Here is a 25,429-nt window from a genome sequence, read left to right on the forward strand (position 1 = left end):
TCTCAGTGCATTAGAGAATTGTGGTCTAGGAAATCCACAACCTCTGACAAAGCTATGATCTTTTTCCCATGGTGTGTACATGTACATAGGCAAGCAATGGGAGAAAAAAGCATTAGATAATCACCTCCTAAGAAAGGCCTCTTCAAGTCCAATCTGGCATTGAAAACAGAGTTCCTTCCCTAAGAGTAAATCCAGCACGTTTTCAATTGGGAGGGGCAGAAGAACAAAAAATAGTTTCTCTCTTTCACACAAACTGCATACAGTAGACAATTATTTTTCTAGGAGATGGGTCTTTCATTAATAAGTAGTAAATATCTATGACATGTATAGGCCTATGAAAAATGAAAAATGAAGTGTGTGGTGGTATCTCATGGTACTATTCTGCATTTCCCTGATGACTAATGTTTGAGCTCCTTTTCAAATGGATCTCATTTAAGATATTTTGTGAATTGTGGCTTCAAGTACGTTGTTCGTTTTTGTAAGTGGGTTGGGTTTTTCTTATTGATTTATAGGGTCTTTTTATCCTAAATGGATATATCCTCTTTTGGATATATGGATTGCAAAGATTATTTCTTCTCTGTGGCTAGCAGTTTTGCTATCTTAGTAGCATTTTTTGATGAACAGAAGTTTTTAATTTTAATAAGTCCAGGTTATCGGCCTTTTCCATCATGGTTATGGTTTTTGTATCTTCAGAAATCATTGCCTACTAGAAGCAAAGGTAGATTGTTAAAATACTGGTCCCAGTGAATCATGCTTCTCTGTGGCCACACCCCTTTGCAATGTGACTTTCCTATTCTTCCCATGAAGAGACAAGAGTCCATTTCACCATCTCTTAAATTTGGGATGGCCTTGTGATTTGCTCTAACCAATCAAGTTCAGAAGCAATGCTGTGTAACTTCCAAGACTAGTCCTGAAGTGGTCTTTTGTGGCTTCTGCTTTTGCCATCATACTGGTCAGAGTGCAAACTGTGATAAACTCTGGGAAACTATTTGACCTCTAGCCTGCTGGAAGATGAGGCCATGTAGGGGAGAACAGAGGCATTCCAGTTGACAGCCAGTGTGCAAGACATATGAGTGAAGCCAACTTGGAACTTCAACCCTGCCACTTCCCCAGTCCAGCCATCAAATGACTGTAGACTCATGAGTGACCCTAGGCAAGACCAGAAGAAAACTCCCAGCCAGCACATAGATTCATTTTGGTTGTTTGAAGCCATTAAGTTTCAGGATGGTTGGTTTTAAAGCAATAGATACAATTTATAATAGGAAAATATCAAACACCTACAAATAAATCTATCTAAAGATAGCTGTACCTCTATACAGAAAACTGCAAATATTGAAAAAAATGAAAGACCACCTAAATGGAGGACTGTATACCGTGTTTATCAATTAGAAGACTCAATATGGTAAAGATGTCATTTTCCCCCAAAATTGTCTATAGGTTTAATGCAGTCTCATTCAAAATCTCAGATGGCATATTAACGGAAATTGACAGGCTGATTCTAAAATTTTTAGGAAATTCAAACAACTAATAGTGCATACGAACTTCTTGAACACAGGGTAGCAAACTATAGCCATCAAGTCATATCTGGCCCACTGCCTGGTTTTGTAAATACAATTAGTAGAAAACAGCTATCTGGTTTACTTACATATTGTCCATGGCTATGTTTGCACTGTAATAGTTCAATAGTTACAACAAATACTATATGGTTTGCAAAGTCTAAAATATTTACTGTCTGCCCTATTTAATTTTCCTGTTAGTTTTTGAGTTATACATTCTTTTTATTATTCTTCAAGACTTCTAAGGCTCACAAGTGAATTGAATGATTTTTCTCTCTCCAGCACTGAGACCAGCAGTCTCTGCCAACCTTCTCAGTCTCCCAGAGGCTAGTGTGTGATTTCGTAGCCTCTCCCCCTGCAGATAATAAACAGGAACAGCAAGTGTCCCAAGGGGAAACTGCACAGAGACTATTGGGGTCACTTCTCTGCAGTTCTCTTTTCTCCAGGATATTGGCCCTCAATATCTCACTATCTATCTTTGAAAACTGTTTTCCCAGCCCAGTGAAACTGTAGGGCATAAACTCTAGGCCACTGCTTTCTGTTCAGCCTCTATGCACAGGGACGTGAATATGAATACACCTAGAGTAAGCACTGGGGCAGGTATTGGGCTCACTTCGGTAATTTTCTCTGTTTTGAGTTTTCGCTGATAGGATTCAGCTTCCATAGTTGTCCTTGCAGGATTGTTCTTATATAGGCTACTCCATCACACCCAGAAGTAGAACCTCGACAGTTAAATTTTAACCTTCATTTGAACCTTGAATAAAGAAAATGCTGTGACAGGAAAACTGATTAGATGTGAACTGGAGGGTGCTCTGTGCACAAACTACCGTGTTTTGTATGCTCTGGCTGGAAAGATGTGGACCTGTATCTCTCAAGCCATTGTGCAGCCACAGGACTATATGGTTGGCTTTTGTCTTTTAACAGAATAAAAATCAGCAATAATTATGTTGAATAGTACCCCCCAAAAGGCTGTATCATTAGGTACACAGTACAAAAATAAGCCGTTAGTCGACTGAAATTATTATTTTCAAATTTATTAGTATACTTGGACAAACTGGACAAGATAAGGGATAATTAAGATTTTAACATTTTGTATGAATAAAGATTAATGCACAGGTTCCATGTTAAATGTCAACTGCATTTTACTGATACAAAGAAATCCACTGATAGCTTTTGACAATGGCTGCCATCAGCTGTATCTCACTAGAAAAGCTTAACATGTTTTCCTTCAGAGATGCTGTCAAGCAAATAGCCTAAGGGCCGGTGAAACCTGAGAGACTGAAATAAAAGGAAAATAAGGTCAAAGAGATCATTTTTGAAATAACTGAAATGTCTAATTTTAATTCTTTGTGGGTACAATATAAGCTACAATAGAGAATGTTAAATGTCAAATACTAAAATACTTTCAGAGTAGCTGCTTAATTTGCAGCTAGTTTGAGTTTCTCAAAGTCCTAATGATTTCATATATATATATATATTTGTTGTATTGTTTAATAGTATAATAAAAAAAAAAAAACTTAGAAGTCAAAACAACTGATAATATCAAACTGTCCAAAGCTAGGAGCTTACCTTGAATGTACTTAACTTTTACTTCAGCCTGGAAATTCTGTGAGTCCAGCGTTCTTTTCTACTATACCACAGTGCTATTGTTTTATTTATATTTTGCTGAAGAAAATGTACTTTATTTTTGAAGTATTCCTTTTTTTAACTTTATTTGTTTAGAGACAGGGTCTCCCTATGTTGCCCAGGATGGTCTTGAACTCCTGCCCTCAAGCAGTCCTCCCCGCTCAGCCTCCCAAAGCTCTGGGATTACAGGCAGGAGCCACCACACCCAGCCTATACTTTTATATCAACATTAGGTATACCCCCAGAGAAGGAAAAACCACATTTGGCTTCTACATGCAGTATTGTTTGGAAATAACATGTTTGTCATTCATTACTGTCCAAAAAGAAAGAAAAGAAAAACAAGATTTAAAATGGATCTTGATTGCCAGTTCACAAATTTAAAACTGACACTAGTCTTCTGAGAATTATACTTCTCATAAGCAACAGACCTGCTTAATTCTAAGTTGCCTTTATTATATTGACTAGAGGGGAGGCACATCTTTCATTTCCCCGTCTTATGTTACACAAAGGTCAGGCATAGGTTATGAAGATTTTCATAAAACCTGCAAAATGAAGAATATCCTTTACTGAAATGGAACATCACAGGTCCCTAGAATGGAATGGGTTTTGTTAGTATAGCTGTCACAAGTGTGTGCCTCTTGTTATATTAATGCTATCCCTGCTTTTGTTAGTTCCATGTAAATGATTTGGCTTGAATAGGGATAAAATTCTAGGTCTGCTACCAATCCTAGAACTTCAAGTTAGCTTTAAGTTTGGTGTTGTATATGGACAGGTTGTTACATTACCCATTTCATTGTGCATGTTAAATGTTACTGTTACTTATTTTTAGTGGCTAGATGATTGTAAGAGGACATTTGGTGCCAAAGAAGACATGTATAGGATAAACACAGATGCACAAGTAAGTTTCTTGTTCTTGTTTTTGCTGTATTTCTGTATCAGGTAAAACAATGCATATGTTCAAATATCCTTATTTGATTATTTCTAAAAATAAAGAATATTTGTAAAACTTTTCATTCTGGTTATCAAACAATCTTTGTAAAAGCTCAGTGAAATACTGGTTTTGTAATGAAAAATTCACTTTAATAAAAATGAACGACCAGGTTGTGACTGAAGCTTAATAACATTCAATAGATAAGCTTGATGGATATCTGGAAAGCCCAGGTCGGCTTTTAGTTGCATGTGCCTCTTAAAGAAAAATTTGTCCCATGTTAGTATTCTGCTATTCTGTTAGATAAATTGGTCAAGAAAGCAAACCTAAGAATAACGTGATATAATACATCCATACTAAAGGTAAAATTAGAATTGAATAAATTATAATGTTTTTCTCTAATATAAGGCTGAGTGAAAATAAAGCATTATATTTTCTTAGAAAGGTGCACATACATAAACACATACATTGAAGTGAGGATAAGTTAGGGCCTACAAATTATTCTAATGGGAGTGCAGCTTCATAGGGGAAAATACATTCATCAACTGAAAATTATTTCCATTTGACATCAGAATTCCAGTCTTTTATATTCTACCTTTGGTTATATTATTACAGATTTCTAGTCTCTGTAAAGGTTATACTATTATTAGGTTATACTATTATAGTAAAAAGTTGAAGTTTTGCAAAAACTGCAGCGTTGAGAAAATAATAGTATACTCGCTAAGTGTTAACTGTTTACCAGCCTCTATCATTATCTTTATCCTTACAACTCAGTCAAGTATTTGCTTTAATTATCCTGGTTTTGAAGATGAGGAAACTGAGGCTCAGAGAAGCTAATTTATCTAAAATCAGCAAATAGTGAAACCAAGATTGAAACCTAGGCAAGCTGACTCCAAATCCTGCACTAATGTTAAAAAGAAACCGCGAAGTCATCTATGTAAAGAAATGAAGATAAGGAATTAACCCTAGACCAGAATTAGATCCTTTGGTTCTAATTCTGTCTTTGCCACTGTTTAACTGCATCGCTGCAGCAAGTAATGCAACCTTTTTTCCTACAAAAACTAGGTGTTTATATTAAGTGATTTTTTTTATATCCCCTCTACCTTGAAGAAAATTATATCCATCTTAAGACCAAGTCAGTTAACATAGCTTGAGGTTTTCTACTAAGTGGAAACTGAACATTTAACACTTTCATTTATATTTCAGCTCACCTTTCATATTCAACTTTTTTGACGGTGGAAGACCCTTTTTATGCAACTTGATCTGTCCTTGTGTACCAGTCTTGTCTTTTGCATAATAAGCAGCCAAATATTTGTTAGATGAATAAAAGAGAATGTGCAAATTTTAATATACTTTAAAATGTGCATATGTATACACACACACTCATCCACAAAAACTGCCCTGTTAGCATATTTAGAGTAATTGCTGGTAATTCAGAGCTGTAAAATTCATTACATTTGTGTTATTTCCTATAATTATGATCATAAACTTTATCAGCAGTTTATGTTCCATTACATCCCAAAGTAGAGGCTATGCATATATGCTTGTAGAATCAGTTCTACTTCATTTGTGCTAACAGAAGTGAGGAAAGGTATTTACAATTCAAATTGTTAATTTCCATATGAAATAAACTGTATGAACTAAACCCTGAGAAATTTAGATATGGAATATGCTTGACCTTGGATTGTGCTCAACCGATGTTTACTGGATGGGCATCCACGTAATTTATGGTAAGCAGCGTGGAGCTAAAGTTCACCTTTGCTTATTTAGCAAATCCCTTCTAAATTGATAGGAATAAACTTTATGCAAAACAGTCCTTCACAGGAAAGTATTTAGAAAAGCAGGCTTAAGAATGACTTTTAGAAGGTACATTTACAGTATAACAATTGCTGTTTTAATTAGAAATCATTATCCTCGTAATGAGACCAGATCAGTTGCTGTACATGTTTTCATATAGTTTTTAAGATGGTTCATAAATTTTTACTGTGTTTTACATACATTATGTTGATTCAAACCTAGTCGGGTTAAGTTTCTGAAACCTACTGAAGTACCTTTGGAATGCAATTTAGAACATGCATCTGCTTTTGATATTTCACCCTGTGGCTCAGCACCAATTATGGCAAAGTAGGACCTAATTAGACCATAAAGGATAGGAAGCCTGGAATGAGCCACCCCAGAGATAATCTTTTGATGGTGATGGATAAGTATTTATTATGTACGATTATAAGCCAATTCTTTTCTGAGAAGTAATAGTAATTAATTTGTTTCTTATTTTCTAATCATAAGTTTTCCAGTTTACAAATGTAACTTTTATTACAGTTGGGTTTTGTTTTTTTTTTTTTTAAACCTGGATAGCCAAATTTGCCAAGATCACAACAGTTCAGTTTTATTCATTGTAGCTTTTACACAGAAATAAGTCATGGTCTAAATGTAATTTATTATTTGGCAGTGTTTAAAAACACCCTGAATTGTTGCAGTAAATGTCTAAAAAGTTTTATTCTGGATATAATTTCATATAGTTTTCTTTGGGGTATAAATGTATGTTCTTAAGTTTACCTGGAACATCTATGACCCTAGTTAAAATGATTTCTTACACTAATTCTTGGTCTTTTTCTTCCTTTGTATTTTTTGTGACCTGATCACCTTCTTGCTTAGCAAATGGAAATACTAGCAGTAAGTGACCTGTCTTGATTTATAGACCACTCACCCTTGCCAGACAAACTGGTTTTCATCTGCCATTTGTCCATTTGTGACCTAGCAATGTTTTGTCATGGACTACTTTACAAGTAGTATGTGCTTCAGTTTTGCAAAGCCCTAATCCATGAAATATTGGTTCTATTAAAATAGATGTTAAAATACATAAAATTAGCAGTCACCTTTTTCTTAAATATATCTCCTTTTAAATTTCTTAATTTAAAAAAAGTGGTTTTTTTTTTTTTTTTTTTTTTTTTGAGATGGAGTCTTGCTCTGTTGCCCAGGCTGGAGGGCAGTGACATGATCTTGACTCACTGCAACCTCTGCCTCCTGGGTTCAAGCGATTCTCCTGCCTCAGCCTCCCCAGTAGCTGAGATTACATATACCCGCCACCATGCCCCGCTAATTTTTTTTGTATTTTTAGTCGAGACAGGGTTTCACCACATTGGCCAGGCTGGTTTCAAACTCCTGAGCTCAAGTGATCTGCCTGCCTTGGCCTCCCAAAGTGCTAGGATTACAGGCGTGAGCCACCATGCTCAGCCCATGTGTTAATTTCATAGTTTCATTTCAATGAGATTACCAAGTGGTTTTCTTTAGAAAACTGATCTCACTTTAAAAGACAGCTTTTCTTACTTTTTAGGTAAGCGGTTATCTGGTTTCACTTTGCTTTATCAAGCATTTGTTGATAAATGCAGTGAGATCTACATCTCAATGAGGGCAAAAGTCTTTGCATTTGTAGATTATTTTAATTATGAATTTAAAGTTTTAAATTCTAATGAATCCTTTTTAAAGTATCCTATTAATTGCCTGCTGAAACAGTCTATTTGTAGAATGTGAAAATGTGCTTAACATTAAAACTGAATTATGTAACCAGCGGTGATATTTGTTTTTATTTTAATCTTAGTCTTTAAAGCATATTTCACCTGCCTTTCATCAGCTTCACACCATATTAACTTGCTTACTGCAGAAAAATAAACGACAAGACAATTTTAACTATAAATTTTCATTGGAAATATGCTGTCTAGAAAACAACACCTAAATTTAATGTAATGTTATTTATTTCTAGGAATTGGAGCTCTGCCGAAGATTATACAAATTGCATTTTCAATTGCTGCTTCTGTTCCAGGCCTACTGTAAACTTATCAACCAAGTAAATATGATAAAAAATGAAGCAGAGGTAAATATTCAGTTGTATTAGGCATCAGTAACTGATTCTAGAAAATTTTTAAAATATACATTTATTAGTTGTTAGAATAGCTTAAGTCAAAAGTCACTTAGAGTGGTCTTTTTTTTTCAGTTAAGGAATAATTTGTTTTTTAATAATGTGCTATGTCAGGACCTATGAGTAAATAAGACAGCAGATATCCAGCAGTTGTAAAAGGTTCCAGACCTTAAAGGCTTCCATAGCAGAAACAGATCATCTATAATCAAAAGTCAAGTAAAAGCCAGGGATGGTGGCACATACCTATAGTCCTAGTTACTTGGGAGGCTGAGCTGGGACAATGACTTGAGCCCAGAAGTTAGAAGCTGCAGTGAGCTATGACTATAGCACTGCACTCCAGCATAGGTGACAGAGCAAGACCCTGTCTCAGAAAATCAAAAGTCAAATAAAGCACATCAGTTCAATACAGACATAAAACTGTATCATCAACCCCCGTCCCCCAACATGTTGTTCATATTTCTATAGTTTGTTTGTTTGTTTTTTGAGGCAGAGTCTCCCTCTTTTGCCCAGGCTACAGTGCAATGGCATGATCTCAACTCATTGCAACTTCCACCTCCTGGGTTCAAGCAGTTCTCCTGCCTCAGCCTCCCGAGCAGCTCGGACTACCTGTGTGCACCACCACGTCCAGCTAACTTTTTTGTATTTTTAGTAGAGACAGGGTTTCACCATGTGGGCCAGGCTGGTCTCAATCTCCTGACCACAGGTGATCCACTGCCCTAGCGTCCCAAAGTGCTGGGATTACAGGCATAAGCCACCACACCCAGCCTATATTGTTCTAGTTCTATTAATGCACACAAGAATAAACATGTTAAAAAAACACTTTGAATGTTGAAAATCAATACATAGCCTCAAAGATGCTAACTTTAATCTTTTTCTCCCCTTGTCATCTGCTAGTAATAAAACTATCACTGGGGAAATGATTTCTTAGTCATTAAATCTGTAAATAAATAAATATATATATTTATATTTATATAAATAAATAAATATATATATTTATATTTATATAAATAAATAAATAAATATATATTTATATTTATATAAATAAATAAATATATATATATTTATATTTATATAAATACCCTGGGGTAAATAATCTTTTAAAATCTAAAGACTTTACTGTCACATAGTTTTCATGATCCCCCATAACAGTAAATGTACTTTTACTATGCAAAATGTAGTAATATTAAAATCAATATAGACATCTGTTTATTACAACTTGTTGCTTTATCAAAAACATTTAATTTCAAGACTACTATTTGGTGGAATTTATTTGCTCCTACAGAATGGAGTACTTGAAATATTAACTGCCCTTTCTTCCAAGGCAAACATTTTTAAATACTGTTTAAAATAAGAGCAACAATGGTACTACCATCAGGTATATTCTTGTAGCCAACTAAATGTTTTTGTTACCAAACATACGAATAGATCCTTAAAGATGTATTTGTTTTAGGTCATCAACATGTCAGAGGAACTTGCCCAACTGGAAAGTATCCTCAAAGAAGCTGAGTCCGTTTCCGAAAATGAAGAAATTGACATTTCCAAAGCTGCACAAACTACTATAGAAACTGCCATTCATTCTTTAATTGAAACTTTGAAAAATAAGGAATTTATATCAGCTGTAGTACAAGTCAAAGCTTTCAGGTAAAACGTGACAGGATTTAAAGGTGATGCCTGTAAATTAGACAGGAAGTTTAGTAATACTAGGTTTTCATTTTCAATTTGCTGTTTCCATATCATGTCTTTATGAAAGGAAAACATGAGTATCTTTAACAGTTGCCATTGAAATGATACCAATTTTAGATTTCTTTTCACTTTCAGGTGGTACTTTGAGTAATATTTGCTCAAATATTAAAACAGATCATGTTATTCACAAGGAAATGTTGTTGTTAATAGGTATTTAACTTAAATTGAGTTAGTCTTAACTAATAATTGCCTAAGTCTCAGAACTGAAAAACTATTGTGTATTTTCAGATCTCTCTGGCCCAGTGATATCTTTGGCAGTTGTGAAGATGACCCTGTGCAGACACTGTTACATATATATTTCCATCATCAGACACTGGGCCAGACAGGAAGCTTTGCAGTTATAGGCTCTAACCTGGACATGTCAGAAGCCAACTACAAACTGATGGAACTTAATCTGGAAATAAGAGAATCTCTACGCATGGTGCAATCATACCAACTTCTAGCACAGCCCAAACCAATGGGAAATATGGTGAGCACTGGATTCTGAGACACTTCAGGCCTTTAGGAAAGAAACTAAACTGAAGATGATGAAGAATATTAAACCAAGCACCTTTTATGGACCCTTGCATTCACTGATAACTTTCTGGCAGCATCTTCTTTTTAGCTTAACTAATGTCAAACTGGATCAAAAACAAAGATCTGAAAGAAAAAAATCTGGTATTTTAACAGCTGCCAACATCTCCCACAATAACTGTATGAAGAAGGTATTTTTTACTTACTTAACCTACGTGAAAAGAAAAGGGCTAAAAGTGATGCCTACAAATACATTACTTTCTGGGGAAAGAAAATAATTCCAAGAATGTTTGCAATAATGGCCTCCAATACTGAAACATCCAAAAGCAGGTGAAATGAGGCTGAAATCAAGGCTGTTTCATTTTAGCTGAAGACCTGCAAAGCTCTTGAATTTCTAGTAGTCGAAAACCTAACCTGCAATTGATGCTTCATCATCCAGATGAACATGCAGTCAGCTATACACATCAAGACTCATTTACAAAAACCATTGATTTTTCAGTATGTGGGATAAGGGTTTGGGTTTTTTTGGTTTGTTTTTTGGTCTGTATAAGGAATTATGTGTGTGTGAGTTGGGATGTGTGGATATGTGATATTTTCAAGGTATGGATGTTTGGTGATAACGTCTCAGAGCATGCCTAAAAGAGCACTGCAAGATTATTTTTGAAGAAATGTTATTTTATTAGATCTAACTCTTCATAGTATGTAAATGTTAGAACATTTTAATAATATTTTAAAACTGGGCTTTCCCAGTATTTCAAAAAGAAATAATTAATATATCTGTTAACGTTATTGGAATGCTGCTCAGTTCTCTGATCAGTGCTTATGTTACGATTGTTGATAACTAACCAAAGTAGATGCCTGCAGAGACTTTAAATTGTAAAATAAAGATGTATGCTGCCTGTCAGCTATTCTCATTAGAAAAGTTAACTTATTTTACTCCATATAGAAACTGTAGAGATTAAACCAGTATTTTCTTGTACATTTGTGCCATGCACTGTTATACAAGAATAAGTGTACAAAGCTAAAGAAAAAATTGTGGTCACTGATGATGGAATATATGACTTGCAGGCTTTGAAGTCTGCAGAATTTAAGAAAAGAGCTGCAAATGCATTTTTATATGTTTATTCAGGACTCACATGTTTTACCCTAAAGAAACCTGGGGCTAGGAGAAATGAAAGCAAGCCTGAAGACTGACTACCAAAACATGCAGTATACTTATTCACTAAGTCTGTAGTATAACATGAACTGGAGTCTCTATCCTTTTTTAAATCGCATTTTGTAAGAAAAGAAAAAAAAAAAAAAGAATGTAGTCCCACAACTCCTGATTTGAAAGAAACACCTTGTATTTTTTATATACATCTCTTATCCACTGTGATCCACTGTGACTTTTCTTTTAAACTGGGCTCTGTGATTCCAGAGTTTAGAATGTAGAAATGAAGTGCTTAGCTTTACCTTTTCTTGGGGGTGTGGACCCTGCCAGAAATGTAATTACGTATGCTCGAGTGCATTAACTGAAGGCACTGTGCACACCATTGGACTGCTGACCACAGTTACATTTCCACTAAAATTCCATATCTGGTCACGGCTCATTCATAATCACTGTATTTTTGGACCCTGATAAAGACAATTATTTTGATGGTGTTCTGGTACTGTAAGTGGTATCCTTTAAATTATTTAAAACTTTTGGGTGTGGGGCAGGCAGAGAGGGATGGTGTCCAGAGATACATTACACTTTACATCCTATCTTACTCTCCCCTGTTTTTCTCACCCTCCTTACATCCTTTTCACCCTCCTTACATCCTTTTTGTTAAAAATAAAAAGCATTGTAGCTGTTGGTTTGTGTTGTATTTTAACAAAGAATGAATGATTAAAGTGTGCATCATTTAGAAACCTTTCAAATGTTACTCCCTTGAATTGCCTTAAAAAAGAACAAAATCAGTTGACTACCCAACCAAACCTTTCAGTTGATACTTGCTTTTTGCGTTTATTTATATGTAACTAAGTCTATTAATAAAAATGAATATACCTCCTGCAATCAAGATGCAAACAAATTCATGAGGATGGCCTTCCGCAACAGCATTTTCCTCCAACCTACACTTCTCTGCTTCTCAGCCTCTGAATCCCAAGTTAGTATTTATTAACAAATATATCCAATGCTTAATTTATTACCTGATTTAGTTCTATTTGGAGCCCAGTTTTTGCTACATACAACCTTTTTCTTTTGCCCACTACAGTTATCATTTTTAAATAGTACACTTATAAGACGACAGTAAAAGCAGCAATCTGGCAGTTTCTTCATGCTGCTTCTAAAACAAAACCACAGGATTTCTTATTTTAAAATATATTTTCTACTTTTAGTGATGTAAAATAGAGGGTGTGGCAAAACACTTAACCTCCCTTAAATTTAGGAAATCATTACATGCTTTCTTGGAAAAAGACTCAAGAGCAGAGTAAGGATCCTCATCCAGGCCTATGAGTGAATACTGCTCACATAAAACACCAGGATAACCTAAACAAAAGGAGAGAGACAGTATTAAAATCCATTTATTGGTATTGTATAGCATTTTCTTCCCTAATTTTTCAAAGTAATCCATGGTTTCTTTAGAAAATAAAGGAAATTTGAAGAAAACTACAGTTACTTCTCTTGATATCCAGAGACATCTTGGAGTATTTCCTTCTAACCTCTCAACCTGTCTTAAAATCTATTCACATCTTATAAGTTTTTGGATTGTACACATAAAAAGTTTGGCAGTGCCTTTTCATTGCTCGAATGTAATCACCATAATCTGAATGGCATGTTTTTGTGCCACTTTGTTGAATATCTGCATGCCCACCCACCCTAAGTAAAACAGTCTGATCCTCACTTTCCTCAGCTGAAAAATAGGGTTAGCTGCTATGTTAGGAAAATTAATGGCAAGCAATATTAAAGAACAATGTAACCATATTAATAGCCAGTGGAAATTTCTTAGGACTCCATGCAGGTACCTTTTATGTAATTCATTCATTGAGCAAATGCTATTGATCACATTATGTATCACTTGCATGCCACAGTATAAATGGGTTTCCTACCCCTGTATCTACCCCCAACCAAATAACAGGAACATATTAGAACCAGTAAAAACACATCGCCTTTACCCACACCAGTTCTTGTCATTTCTCTTCAGCCTTGCCACCACTTTATCTGGTCCCTGCAAGTCTCCTTATCTACAGGTATCCACTGGATAGCTGGAGTGATTTTTTTAAAGTGAATCTATATGTCACCATGCCCTACTATCTCCAGCATACCTTTAAAACTTTTTAGTGCAGCCTGACGAAGTGCCTGTAGTCCCAGCCACTTGAGAGGCTGAGCCAGGAGGATGGATCACTTGAGCCCAGGAGCTTGAGGCTGTGGTGTACCCTGATAATGCCTGTAAATAGCCCCTGCACTCCAGTAGAGACCATCCTCCTAATGAAGGCCTAAAACACCCCTCCAGTCTGGCACTGCTAGATTTACTTGGCATGTCCTCCAGAGTATTCTCCCACTGTGGCCTCCTCCTGGTTGTTTTCTACTACAGGGCTTTTGCACATTGTTGCCCTAATCTGGAAATTTTCCTCTCGCCATTTTTGCCTCATTCGACTCATTTGAACTGGAGTTCAGCTGAGGTATCATTCTTTTAGGCAGGGTTTCCCTGACCTAAGTCAAGTCCCTTACTGCAGAGGCACTTTAGCAGATTGTCCTTATCACAGGTCAGAACCTCGGTTTTACATTGATGTAAAAACTAGTGGCCATCTGCCCACTCTACTAGAAGCTCCATGAGATGCCACACCTCTTCTCTGCTGAGCACAGGTTCTCATGCTTCAATTCCATTAGTAACAGCTGGGGGTGCCTGTTAAATGTAGGTAGGACAGGTGCCCAGTAATCTGCATTTTACACGCACCATCTACGTCCACATTGATGCAGGTGGGCCTTTCCCCTCAAGATACGGATTCTATGGCGACCTCAAACCCACTTTGGCCCCTTTTAACAAGTGTCCAAGAATGTTAAGACTTAGTGCTATGGCCTAAGGTAGTAAGGAGTTCACATAAGTGGGATGTTAGACAATTGGAGGCATAATTAGCACATGGTTCCAATTATATGGTTTCTCTAATTAAACCAATACTACAACTTTAATTTCATCAGATGCACTTGAGGCTCTAAACTCAGTCCCATCCTCAACTAGGAGCATTCTGGCAGTGGGGCCTCAGTGTTGTCATGAGAAGCTACTAGATGCAGTTAAGAGTCTGGCATCCCAACTAGCACCAAGTCAGTGAAGACAAAGGCTAAGGCCTACGCCTCTAACTTGACATCTTTAAGTACATTTAGGAGGCCTACTTTAAGAAAAAAAAAGCTTTGAAGAAACACAAAGTCTACTTGATGGGTCATTCAGTGTCTTAAAGCAGCCATTTGCCCACAGCCACCCTGTTCCCAGCCCCACTTTTGCCACATTTGTGAAACTGACTAGTCAGTCAGGTTAGTTTTCCCAGCCTTCCTCTACCTAGTAGCTTACCTCCTAAAGTCACCCGGACACTAAAGCCTTTACCTACCCCATCACCGCCATTCAGCATTCCTACTCTACCGTTAACCTCCCAGCGGTCTCACGTAACCAAGAAATGGCTCTGCCTCCACCTCTCCCAAAAGAATGCCTTAATGTTACAGCTAGGCAGCTTTTTTTTTTTTTAGACGGAGTCTCGCTCTATCGCCCAGGCTGGAATGCAGTGGCACAATCGCTAGGTGGCTTTGTATTCAGTTAACTCCCTTCTAAGCTTCAGTCCTCCAGAGCTGCCTAAATAGTATACCTCGTCTACGAGCCCCTACTAAATTGTTTTCCAAGTAGCCACAGCCTAACTCAGCCTGGCCCACTCTCTGCCATCAGCAAGCATTCATAAAGGTGAAGTGACAGGCCCAGACTGTTAGCACAAGACAAGTGCTCTTGAAACTTTATTTTCAAAGACAGATTTTATGCAATGTATAAATTGTGTTGCAATACCTTTATTTGAAGGCTTTTTCAAAATACACTGCCTTTCATGAAGTATTTTGAGAAGGGAGAGGTGGAGAGGAGAGGCACGGAAAAGCTCACTCGTCTACTCCATCAGTGCATGCACAGCAACACTGACTTTCACCTAAATGATGTATTTGAAACTGAAAGTGCTGTCACAGGACAGGCGTTTGCCTTTGCATCTACCACACAAATCTTGACGGTGGGGCCGTTTAGGGTCCACATGGCGAAGTTTTACTGGGCAGGAACATCTAGTTTGTTTACAACTCTGGGGGAAAAAAAAATACAGAAGGGTGTACAGAAGATAAATCCTTGGTGATTTCCTAGGACTTCAACATTTCTCTAGTCCATTCAAGTACTTATTGAATGCACTCTAAGCAAGGTCCCGTAGTAATCTTGTTTTCCCTCTACATCCCTACCTACCTAGCAACGACAGAGCTAGGAATAGTGGGTGTTTAACCATGCTGTAGTGCTGCTAATATTGCATCAGATCCAATTATGAGTTGTGAAGTTTCTTTTGCAACTTTTTAAGAGGAAGGGTAGAGAACAAGTCAGGGATGAATTTGACAATGAACACCAAGAGCAGAGTGGTTAAGGCATCCTCCTTTACAAACATGCCCAGCCCTGATCTAAGTGATTCTAAGTGGCTTGCCATACTTAGTTTCTCTCCACTACCCCAGGGTGTTAATGCTTCTAAATATCCAACGTGGGTCAAGTGTATTGATTAGGCTGTCTCAATTGGCAATTCAGACTCCATTAGCTGTGTGATAAGAGGCGAATTTAGACACTTCTTTCCTCTTAAAGATTAGCTAAGCCCCTTAGCACAGTTAATAGCAAGCAAGTGCTTAAGCAATGCTTAATTAACATATTGCTTGCTTACCGTTAGAGTCAACTCCCCATAAAGCTAGACAACTTAGATTTATCTTAAACTGTCCCCCTTTGTGAGCTTTCAGGCAAGACAAACTAACCCCATGTGCTTAGACTAAATACTTTGAGGTTGTGATTCCTAAGAAGCATTTTGGTAAAAGTCAACCTTGACTACTTCATGTTAGCTGACAAGCATGTTTTTGTTAATTTTCTTATACATCTGACTAAGTAGCAAGGCAAGTATTCTTTCGTATCGCAAGTGAGGTTAACAATTTTAGAAGATGTTAACAAGAGGATTTGCAAGGGCAGAAAGAAGCTAACACCAAGGCCCCGTTTCCCAGGTGAGTATTGTTTCTACCACTCCTAACAAAAGCCAGTTGAAACCTAAGGTCTGGGGACCTGGCCTCTTTTTGGAAGTATACTCAAACTATACTAAAAACCCTCTATGACAGCCCAGGTCAGACAAAATGCAAAACATCTGACTTACTTGACAGGTGATATCCTCCACTCGGTAAGGGTTATAAGACTTCTGACAAGTTCTGCAATACTGTTTGAAGTAAACCTGTGATGAGAAAGAAAATAAAACAAAATCGCCTTGACACTTTCAGCAAGAAGATGCCAGTCACTTGGTATTTCTTACCTTGTTAGTTCCCTGTACACACCACACATAAGCACTCTCCCAGCGGATGTTGCAGTCCTTGCAGTGGTAATAGCCATATTTCTGCTCTAAGAACTGAACAACAGGATATGTCAGTTTAACCAACATAAGACCTGAATTATCCTTCATTTCCAGACGTTGGGAAGGATCTACTTGATATCTGAAACTGTCAACTTCACTCCAGATCATGAAGGAAAGCAGGGTCAGGTTTGGGTATGCCTCTTCAATACAGTAATTAAGTGAGCTAATAGCCTAGTCAAACAATTAAGCAAGCATGGGCCTTAAAGTTCATATACCAGATTAACTCAGTTCATAAGGCTGGCTGATAAATGAATAAGTAGGGAAATAATAGTTAAACAGTTCTCTGAAGCTTGGGATTCTTCAGGGAGGCCTTTTAAGATGAAGCCTGATCTTAAACTATGCACACATGAAAGGTATTAAGCCGAAGAAAAATAAGACTCCACATCCAAGGAACTTTAAGGGGTTCACCAAGATCACATTCTTCATGCTGCTAGTTAATTCCCAAACAGTAGTGCCAGGAACCGAAATTGTAGGTAAGCCATAATTCATATTCAATATGAACAAAAGTAGTGTTATCTAAACTTCCCTTCTTCCCTTCGTGAGTAACCAGTTATACACACGTTTTTAGAGTTAGGCTTTTAGAATTGGAAGGAACTCTGGGGAGCACTTAATTCAGTCTGCTTACCTGTGAGACTGACTGCTAAGTTCAGGAAGGTTATGACTGGCCTAAGATCACACACAGCTCGTGCATGGCCACGCTGGAAAGCCCCGGCCTCTCAATTCACTCCTCACACAATCAGCCAACCGCCACCAACACCACCCCTCAAAAGGAATACCAGCCTGTGATGGCCGTGGAAGAGACCACGAAGGACTCCCTCGGGCTTCTTACCACCTCTTGTGCCTTTCCACTTCTGCTGGGTCACAACTGCCCTCTGCGTGCCCCCAGCCCTTTAAAGGTTCAGCCTGCTGCTCTCGGGCGGCAATACTGAGCAGTCCAAATGCTTTCGCAGTATTGGATTTCTGAGGTGGGGGTGCTTTTTAAAAGCAAAGCAAATTCCTAGGAAGGGGCATTTTAGGAGCTCCAGCTTTCCAATAGCCTGGAAGCTTGTAAAGGAGAAGTCAGAATTGCTGACCAGAATCTCAGCAGTTGAAGGGTTCTTGCCACATCTAGTGCAGAAATGGGAGGGGGATTCTTCGGAATCTACTCTCCTGCCTGGAAGTGCTCCCGAAGTTCAGTTGTGCATACTCATAGGTCATCCAACCGCGCGGTCAGGACTGGCCTACACGCCCACTGCCCAAGGTTTACAGTGCAAATATGAGGGTTGTGAATGTCCCAAGGGCGTTGCCCTGGCCAGCATTTGGAGCAGCCGCAGCGAGTAAGTCAGGCTGTCGGGGACATGAGACTGGTGTGGGGGAAGACACCTGTCGCGGTCATTGGCTGTTTCGGAAACACGGAAGTGGCCACGCTTAAGGAAGCGCCGCACCTTCACGTGTACCCGAAGCAGTCACAGGGCCCGGCCCCAGGAAGACACCGGCATCCCCGGGCTCTCCTGTGCCCTGACCGCCCCAGGCCTTACCTGGAAGCGCAGCCGCTCCTTGCCTGGCTCCGGGCTCCGTGGCGACGGCCTCTCTCCCGCAGCGGCCGCCTCCCGTCCGTCGCCGCCGTCTCGGGCCCTCCCTGCCTGCGGAGGTTGCCCCGGGCTCCTTAGAGCCGACCGCGGAGCCGCCTCCCCCTCCTGGGCTTCTCGCCGCGGCAGCTCGGGACCGTCGGTCGGCTGCTGCCAGCTCGCTCGGACAGCGGCCTGGGCCTCGCCGTCGTCGTCGTCGGACTGCGGCCGCCGGGGCGCCTTCCTCGTCCACACCTCCCCCTCCTCTGGGTCTTGAACCCTCGCGGGCGGCGGCCCCCGCTCTCCATTCGATGCCCCGGACCTCGGCTCGCCCGCCGCGGCCCCGGGTCCCTCCAGGAAGGCGGTGAGACGGCGCGAGGCCACGGGCGAGTACACGGCAACTGTGCGCGGGAAGCGCAAGGGCCGCGGGGCGCCGTTCTGGGGGCTGCCCTGCTCCAGGCCTCGACGGGCTGGCTGCTGGGAGTTAGAGCCGCCGCCCGTGGTGCCCTGGGCCACGGGGCCGGCCGGGGACTCGGGGTCGCGGGCCCGGCGCTGCAGCGTGCGCCTCCCCAGCGAGCACTGTACCGCGGCGTCGATGCGCGGGCTCACCTGCACCGCCACGTCGCAGCTGCCAGCCCTCCGGGCGCGCGGCCCGAGACCCGGCCCCACCTGCGCCAGGAGAGCCATGAGCTGCGCCCGCTGGTAGCTGTCAAAGTACTCGGCGGCTGTCAGCCTCCAGCAGCCCGGGAAGGACGAGGAGGCGGGAAGGCAGCCCCCGCCGCGGTGCTGCCAGTTACCGCCCGCCGCGCCCTTGCCCTTGGTGGCCGCCGGGTACGGGTACGAGCAGGGGGAGCACGCCGGGAACACGTAACCGTCCAGCACCTCGTTCCCCAGGGCCGCCATGGGCGCACAGCTGCCGCCCGCCGCCGCATCCTAAATAGGCGACTTGCCCGAGCGGCCGAGCGGAGGCGGGGACCGCCCTCGGCTGAGGCTCTCACGCTGCACCGCCCTCTACGCCCTTCCATCCATCGGCCCGCGTCCCCGCCGAGGGGGCCCCTCTCCGTCCTTCTCCCTACGGAAACTCTCCACGCCCGGATGTTGGCACAATGACCCTTAGATTATCTGGAAAGAGGGCTTTCTTTGTGATGAAAGGGCTGATTCGTAAGGGAACCAAGGCGCCCGAGATGGGGAGGATTTCAATGAGAGAAACTCATCACCCGCATCAGCTGAGTCGGCTACTCCCCGTGCCCTAATTGTTCCAGGTGCCTGCGCACCGCCCCCCTCCCCCCGCTGCCCCCTTCCCCGCATTCCCCGCACCAGGAAGCCAAGGCTAGGCCGGGTGCCTCTGGCTAAGCGAGCGAAAGTGCCAAGGTTTGGGAACTGTTCTGGGTCTGTTATTACTCATTAACTCAGATGCTAGTTTAATCTCAGAGCTGCTCTGAGAGACTACCCACTAAGCCCCCTCGGCGAGTTCATGGAAAACCACCCAGGGATCTTCGTCTAGGCGAACTGTTTTCTCCCCTGGAGCATGTCCCTTCCCCCAGTCCCAGTGATGACCGGGAGGTGCCGTTTTGCTCTGCTCCAGAGTGGTTCTGCAAAATTTCCCAACCAAATCATTCCTCCAAAAGATACATTGATTTGGGGTGTGTTTACATAAATGCAGAAGACCAATCGAAAAGAACATGGCCTGTCCACTAGAAAAAATGTTGATTATTCATTAAAGTAGATACCAGATCAAATAATCAAATACATTAATGTAACTTTTCTCTGATACTAGTTTGACAAATAGTATATTTCCTTATTTAACTGACCCGTTTTGGAATTTTTCTGAATACAGATCAAAATTCAACATTGTCAGGAATTTTAAGTAGAGCAAGCACACTTTTTTTTTTTTTTTTTACAACAATTACACTAAACTCAATTATGCTTAATAAAGATAGCTTGGTTTTACTCATAAGATAGTGTGCCAAAATTCTACATTTCCAAGACCCTGTTTTCTAAAAGCTTCTGTATTTGCAACAGTCATAGAAATTGGTGATGGTAAAAACTAAAAAGCACATTTAATTCAGACTGCAGGTTAGCCATCCCAGGTGCAAATTATATTACAGCATTGATTTGTAATTTGTGACAACGTTTGGTTAATACACCAGCAAACCTTAAAGTGAAAAGATCAGGATTGTTACATGTATGATGTGAACCAGTGTCATCTTTTATGTTAACCATGTGCACTACCACACGCCATAAATATGAAGCAATATTTCAGCAAGACAGAAGCTCCTGTGTATCTCCACATTTAGAGAGAAGTCTGAGTGGTTTCCATCATTATTATATTTTCTGCTTTCACTGTGCCATAGGAAGTGTCTGCCATTTCCTCTTCTTTTAGTTTTTTGTAAGAAATATCTGTATCTTCATCTTCATCTAGAGGATCTCGCTTGTGCAACATTTCACTTCCATACATTTTATAGATTAAAACAAAAATCCCTGCTTCTGCAGACTGGAAAAGCGCATAGAGCAAAGGAAACATGTACATGCTTCCTATGAATTGCGGCGGAAAGGCCAGTTTTAGAATGGCTGTACAAAGCTGCACATTCTGACTACCTGTTTCCAGACATACAGTCCTCTTGCAGTTGGGTGGAAGATGGAAGAGAGTAGCTAAACCATAACCTGAAGCGTAGCCTGCCAAAGGCATGAAAATTGCTATCACATAAACAGCTGCAGGAATACTTGCCAACAGTTGAGGTCCTAACATAGTGCCGGTCATTATGAAAAGTACCACCAGAGTCACCAGCAGAGACCACAGGGAAACCTAGTAATAGAAAATTACAATGAGATGGTTGAAGATGAATTCAGGCGAGAGAATCCTAAGCTCAGGGAAGAAAACACCCATCTAGTATGATCTCCAACACAAAATGGAGGACCTTTGACAGAATATTTCTGAAGACGGGCAGGCCACCTCTTCAGGAAGCATCCAGAGCCACATTGGGCAGCTCTGATTGTTTGGAGGCCTGTCCTTGTGTTGAGGGACAATTTGCCTTCTATAGCCTCTAGCCATTGACTTGGATATAGGCTGTCAGGAGCAACAAAGACCAGCTCTTAAAAAAAAAAAAAAAAAAAAGCTTTTCTGAAAAACAGCTCTTCAAAAGCTTAAAAACCAGTTATCAGGGAAGGCTACTCTTCTCCAGGCAGATAGTCCCCAGACTTAAAGCCTCCATCACGTAATTTTGTTTTGGTATCCTGACTGTTCTGAACATGTGTTTCGTTTGTGAATGTGCCTCTTAAAAACAGGGCATTTAGCACTGAGCCTAATACCCCAGGTATGGTCTGATCATTAGAGCAGACAAGTGGATATTTACTTTCCCTGAACTGAACCCCATGTTTTCCGTAAGAAATTGGTTCTCATTTGACATGAGTTAAAACTTGTGAAACTTGATTAAAATGTCTGAAGCTCAGCGTGTGATCTTTTTAACCCTGAAAATATATTGCAGAGGATTGCTTGCAATATTGAAACAATTACCTATTCTTAGATTATGTAAGAGAAAAAAATGTAAATAAAGATGTGAATAATTCTTTGCAATTTGGCAACTTTCTCCTTTTTCATTTGTTCATGAGAAACTTCCCATCTGTAAGTCTCTAATGATGCTCAGGTATTATTACAATAGATGGATTTTAGATACAGTACAACTGACTTCTGTATAAAACATGTCATCTTGATGTTCTGACTGGTACATTTCACTCATTCAAATACAACAGGCTGTATGAATAGTAAGGTGGAAACCTAAAAATTCCTCTCCTACTCCTCCTTCTTATTGGTAGTTAACTTATTATTTTTAATGAGGAGTGGGTAAGGGAAGGAAACTAGATCCAGAGAGAACAGCTTAAATGCTGCTTCTGGTTCCCTGGATAGCTGTGATATCCCTTTTGCAGTCTTTGGGACTGGCATGACTCTACACCCTTAAAAAATTATTTAAAATTTATCAGCTGGTCACAAATTCTACCCTAGAGGATGCTGCAATAATTATTATATAAGGTACAGATACTACAGATGTACAATTGGCAGAAACCAAGCTATTACATGTAAAAGCATACCACTTCAAAGTATGTCACATTAAAAGCATTGACAATCTGATTTCTTCATTTTGAAATACTGGCTCCAAAGTCCCTTAGAACTATTTTAAATCATTTGGGCAAGCATTGACATTGAATGCTCATTTTGAAGTGTTTGCAAAGGTGTAACAATTATATAAACCATTTCTTAATAGTGTGTTAAAGAACAGGGCTAGGTTAACCTTAAATTCAAAGGTAGCTAATCTTATTGATCTATTATATTTGAATATTAAATACATTAATTTATTAATATATTTATATTAAATATACTTCTGGTTTTGGTGTGTAGGTCATTTGACTGACTTTCTCTTAGACTTCCTAAGGTTTTATAGTAAATGCCATCACGTTAATAGCATTAGCTTAATGATTAAGATTAACAAGTTCTTTTTTTTTTTTTTTGAGGCAGAGTCTTGCTCTGTGGCCCAGGCTGGAGTGCAGTGGCCGGATCTCAGCTCACTGCAAGCTCCACCTCCTGGGTTTATGCCATTCTCCTGCCTCAGCCTCCTGAGTAGCTGGGACTACAGGCGCCCGCCACCTCGCCCGGCTAGTTTTTTGTATTTTTTTAGTAGAGACGGGGTTTCACAGGGTTAGCCAGGATGGTCTCGATCTCCTGACCTCGTGATCCGCCCGTCTCGGCCTCCCAAAGTGCTGAGATTACAGGCTTGAGCCACCGTGCCCGGCCTAAGATTAACAAGTTCTTAATGCATCTCAAGAGTATGAATATACACAACAGGTATTAATATATGTGTATTTACATGTACACATATATTTTTACATTCATATATACATGTTTATTATGGAGCAGGATTTCTTTGACTCAGAGCTGGATATATGCACAGAAAAGAACTCTCTACTTTTCATATTAATAAAAGCTGACTGTATGATCAGATTACTTTAGAAAATAAATTAAGTAAAACAAAAGATTATGTCTTCTTGAATCTACATAATTGAAACATTAAGGTGGCTCTTTTTCTCTTCATTTGTCTAAAGGAATTTGCCTGTGCATTTTGCAGTAATAGTTTCGTATTTTATTTGATTAATTACCTGAAGTCAGCATCCTGGTCATGGTTTATTCTTTTTCACTACTATTTTTGAATTTTCAAAGACAGCTTAATTTTACAAAGATTTTTTTTCCTCCAGTCCACTACTAGAATCTACTTAACTACTACTAAACTACTAAAATCTCTACTGCTACAGAAAGCATTAATTTTTTAAAAAATCAAAGCCTTAGGAGAAATATTGCACAAATTATAGAAATCCCCCATCTTTTCACTAGCTTTAGAAGCCATAAATATTGCAATGGAGAAAGAAAAAGAAACACGTTTAGTGAGGGCAATATAACCTCCATTATTTATCCAGGACCCGATTTTATTTTGTGCTTTAAAGCCAATATTTTGTGTGTTCTATTACTACAATGTAACTTTTCCATTACTTTTTGTCCTATTAGTATCAACTTACTTTTAAAAATTTAATAAAATGTTAAAGGAACCTACTACAGAGTTTCTCAGAATTCCAGTTCCATTTTTGAAAAGATAGCCATGCATTTCTAAAATACTGCACCAATTCTATTAAAGTAATTTTATTTAATCTGCTTTGATTTTTAATTATATACAATTAGTGGAAACTATGTTGCCATTTAATTACACTGTCATCTTCCCCATCCCTGTATGATCTGTTTCCTCCGGATGAGTACTGATAGTTCTTTTATGCTGGTTTTGATTAAGCTGTGTCTTAATTAAAGCTATTATTCTAGGAATCCCAAAAGTGGAAGTTATCTTCGTAGCATAAACCTTTTTTAAAAAATTTTATCCATGCAACGACTTCCAAGTCCCTTTCTTCCTTTCTCCTTTCTCCAAACTTCCTCACATTTCTGCTGTGGGTCAGAGATCAAGGGCTTTCCAAGCTAGTATGGAAAGGGAAGAGGGGCCTTACCTTCACAATGTAGTCAGCCACCCGGCTGTATTTGTAGCGAATGAAGACGCCCAACCCGATAGGGATGAGAGTGCTGCAGAGAGTCAGGGTCACGGTCCCTAGGGGTAGTAACTGCACGATAGGGGTGTTGATCCAAGCCCAGCTGTAGATCCACAGGCACAGGGGCATCAAGACAAGGGCCAGAAGCGTGGAGGAGATGGTCATGATGATGCTGCAGAAAAGGGAATGAGCAGAAATCAGAACGAGCTTTGAGTCAAACAGCCAACCAACCTTTTTATTGTTTGTTGAGAAGGTGAAAGGGGAGACTGCGAGTCCTAGGGTTGAAGTCTGGGCAGAACCTACATCATCCAAGGAGAGTGCCAAGAGAGCAGCACATCTAAGACCAGTGGAATTATGAACCCAAGGCAGGGGGGGAAAACAAGCCCCCTGTCTCAGTACTGCTGCCTTCGGCTTTATAAAGTCTATTGAGCCTGGATGATTCTGAGGGGAAGGACCGTTCTTCCTTGCAAGCCTGCTGCAAGGTAAGCCATGGTAAAGCTGCTGACTGCTACTTGTTGGCTGAACTCAACAATCCTGCCCTCCATGTGAGATTAGTTTCTCTGACGGGCCAGTTGCCCTATTTTACTTTTACGTTGCCGGCGAGTTCTAGTTCAGCCTTCCCCTTCTCTTTGTCTTCCACTGGACAACGACCTGCGGTGCCAGCCCGATGCTAGGAGAGGACGGCGAGGGACCCTGCTGAAGGGCCGCGCTGCGCATGGAATCCCGGCCTTGGAGCAGCCCCTCGCCGTCTAGCTCTCTCCCACAGCAGCACAACCTGCATGTCGGCCTTGACTTCTAAAGCCTGGGGGTCATCATCTTCCTCTCCTTTCCTCCTCCTTCCTCCACGCCTGATTCCAACCCCCCCCCCCCCCCCCCCCCCCCCCCCCCCCCCCCCCCCCCCCCC

General features: G+C 40.2%; 3 protein-coding genes across 4 annotated transcripts in view; 1 reads left to right on the top strand and 2 right to left on the bottom strand.

Moving 5' to 3' along the window:
• FRYL (FRY like transcription coactivator) overlaps positions 1-12,116 on the top strand; it is a 286,322-nt gene extending 274,206 nt beyond the window's left edge. Inside the window, exons 62-65 of one of the 2 annotated variants that reach the window (XM_023224475.3) lie at positions 4,012-4,080; positions 7,871-7,981; positions 9,477-9,667; positions 9,998-12,116. In XM_023224475.3, coding sequence (XP_023080243.1) covers positions 4,012-4,080; positions 7,871-7,981; positions 9,477-9,667; positions 9,998-10,256 — 630 coding nt within the window. In that variant the 3' untranslated portion in view covers positions 10,257-12,116. The remainder of the gene's footprint in view (positions 1-4,011; positions 4,081-7,870; positions 7,982-9,476; positions 9,668-9,997) is intronic. The other variant, XM_023224476.1, reaches the window with a different exon arrangement.
• A 3,305-nt stretch (positions 12,117-15,421) lies between these two features.
• Positions 15,422-19,419, bottom strand: ZAR1 (zygote arrest 1). The gene is made up of 4 exons (XM_023224479.2): positions 18,421-19,419; positions 16,805-16,897; positions 16,652-16,726; positions 15,422-15,565 (listed from the first exon to the last, which is right to left on the bottom strand). The coding sequence occupies exons 1-4, from the start codon at positions 19,351-19,353 to the stop codon at positions 15,422-15,424; spliced, it is 1,245 nt and encodes a 414-aa protein (XP_023080247.1). The 5' UTR covers positions 19,354-19,419.
• Positions 19,420-20,481: 1,062 nt separating this feature from the next.
• The window catches only part of SLC10A4 (solute carrier family 10 member 4), a 5,950-nt gene continuing 1,002 nt past the window's right edge, over positions 20,482-25,429 (bottom strand). Inside the window, exons 2-3 of the mRNA XM_023224478.1 lie at positions 24,487-24,697; positions 20,482-21,256 (exon numbers count right to left, since the gene is read on the bottom strand). Coding sequence (XP_023080246.1) covers positions 20,744-21,256; positions 24,487-24,697 — 724 coding nt within the window. The 3' untranslated portion in view covers positions 20,482-20,743. The remainder of the gene's footprint in view (positions 21,257-24,486; positions 24,698-25,429) is intronic.

Source organism: Piliocolobus tephrosceles, chromosome 3 (genome assembly GCF_002776525.5).
Source record: "Piliocolobus tephrosceles isolate RC106 chromosome 3, ASM277652v3, whole genome shotgun sequence".
Lineage (NCBI taxonomy): Eukaryota > Metazoa > Chordata > Mammalia > Primates > Cercopithecidae > Piliocolobus > Piliocolobus tephrosceles.

Coding starts and splice junctions, on each gene's coding strand:
- ZAR1 (XM_023224479.2), bottom strand. CDS start 19,353: ATGGCGGCCCTGGGGAACGAGGTGCTGGACGGTTACGTGTTCCCGGCG. Junction 16,898..18,420: donor AGGAGCGGCTGCGCTTCCAG/GTAAGGCCTGGG, acceptor CCTGTTGTTCAG/TTCTTAGAGCAGAAATATGG. Junction 16,727..16,804: donor GTGTACAGGGAACTAACAAG/GTAAGAAATACC, acceptor TTCTCATCACAG/GTTTACTTCAAACAGTATTG.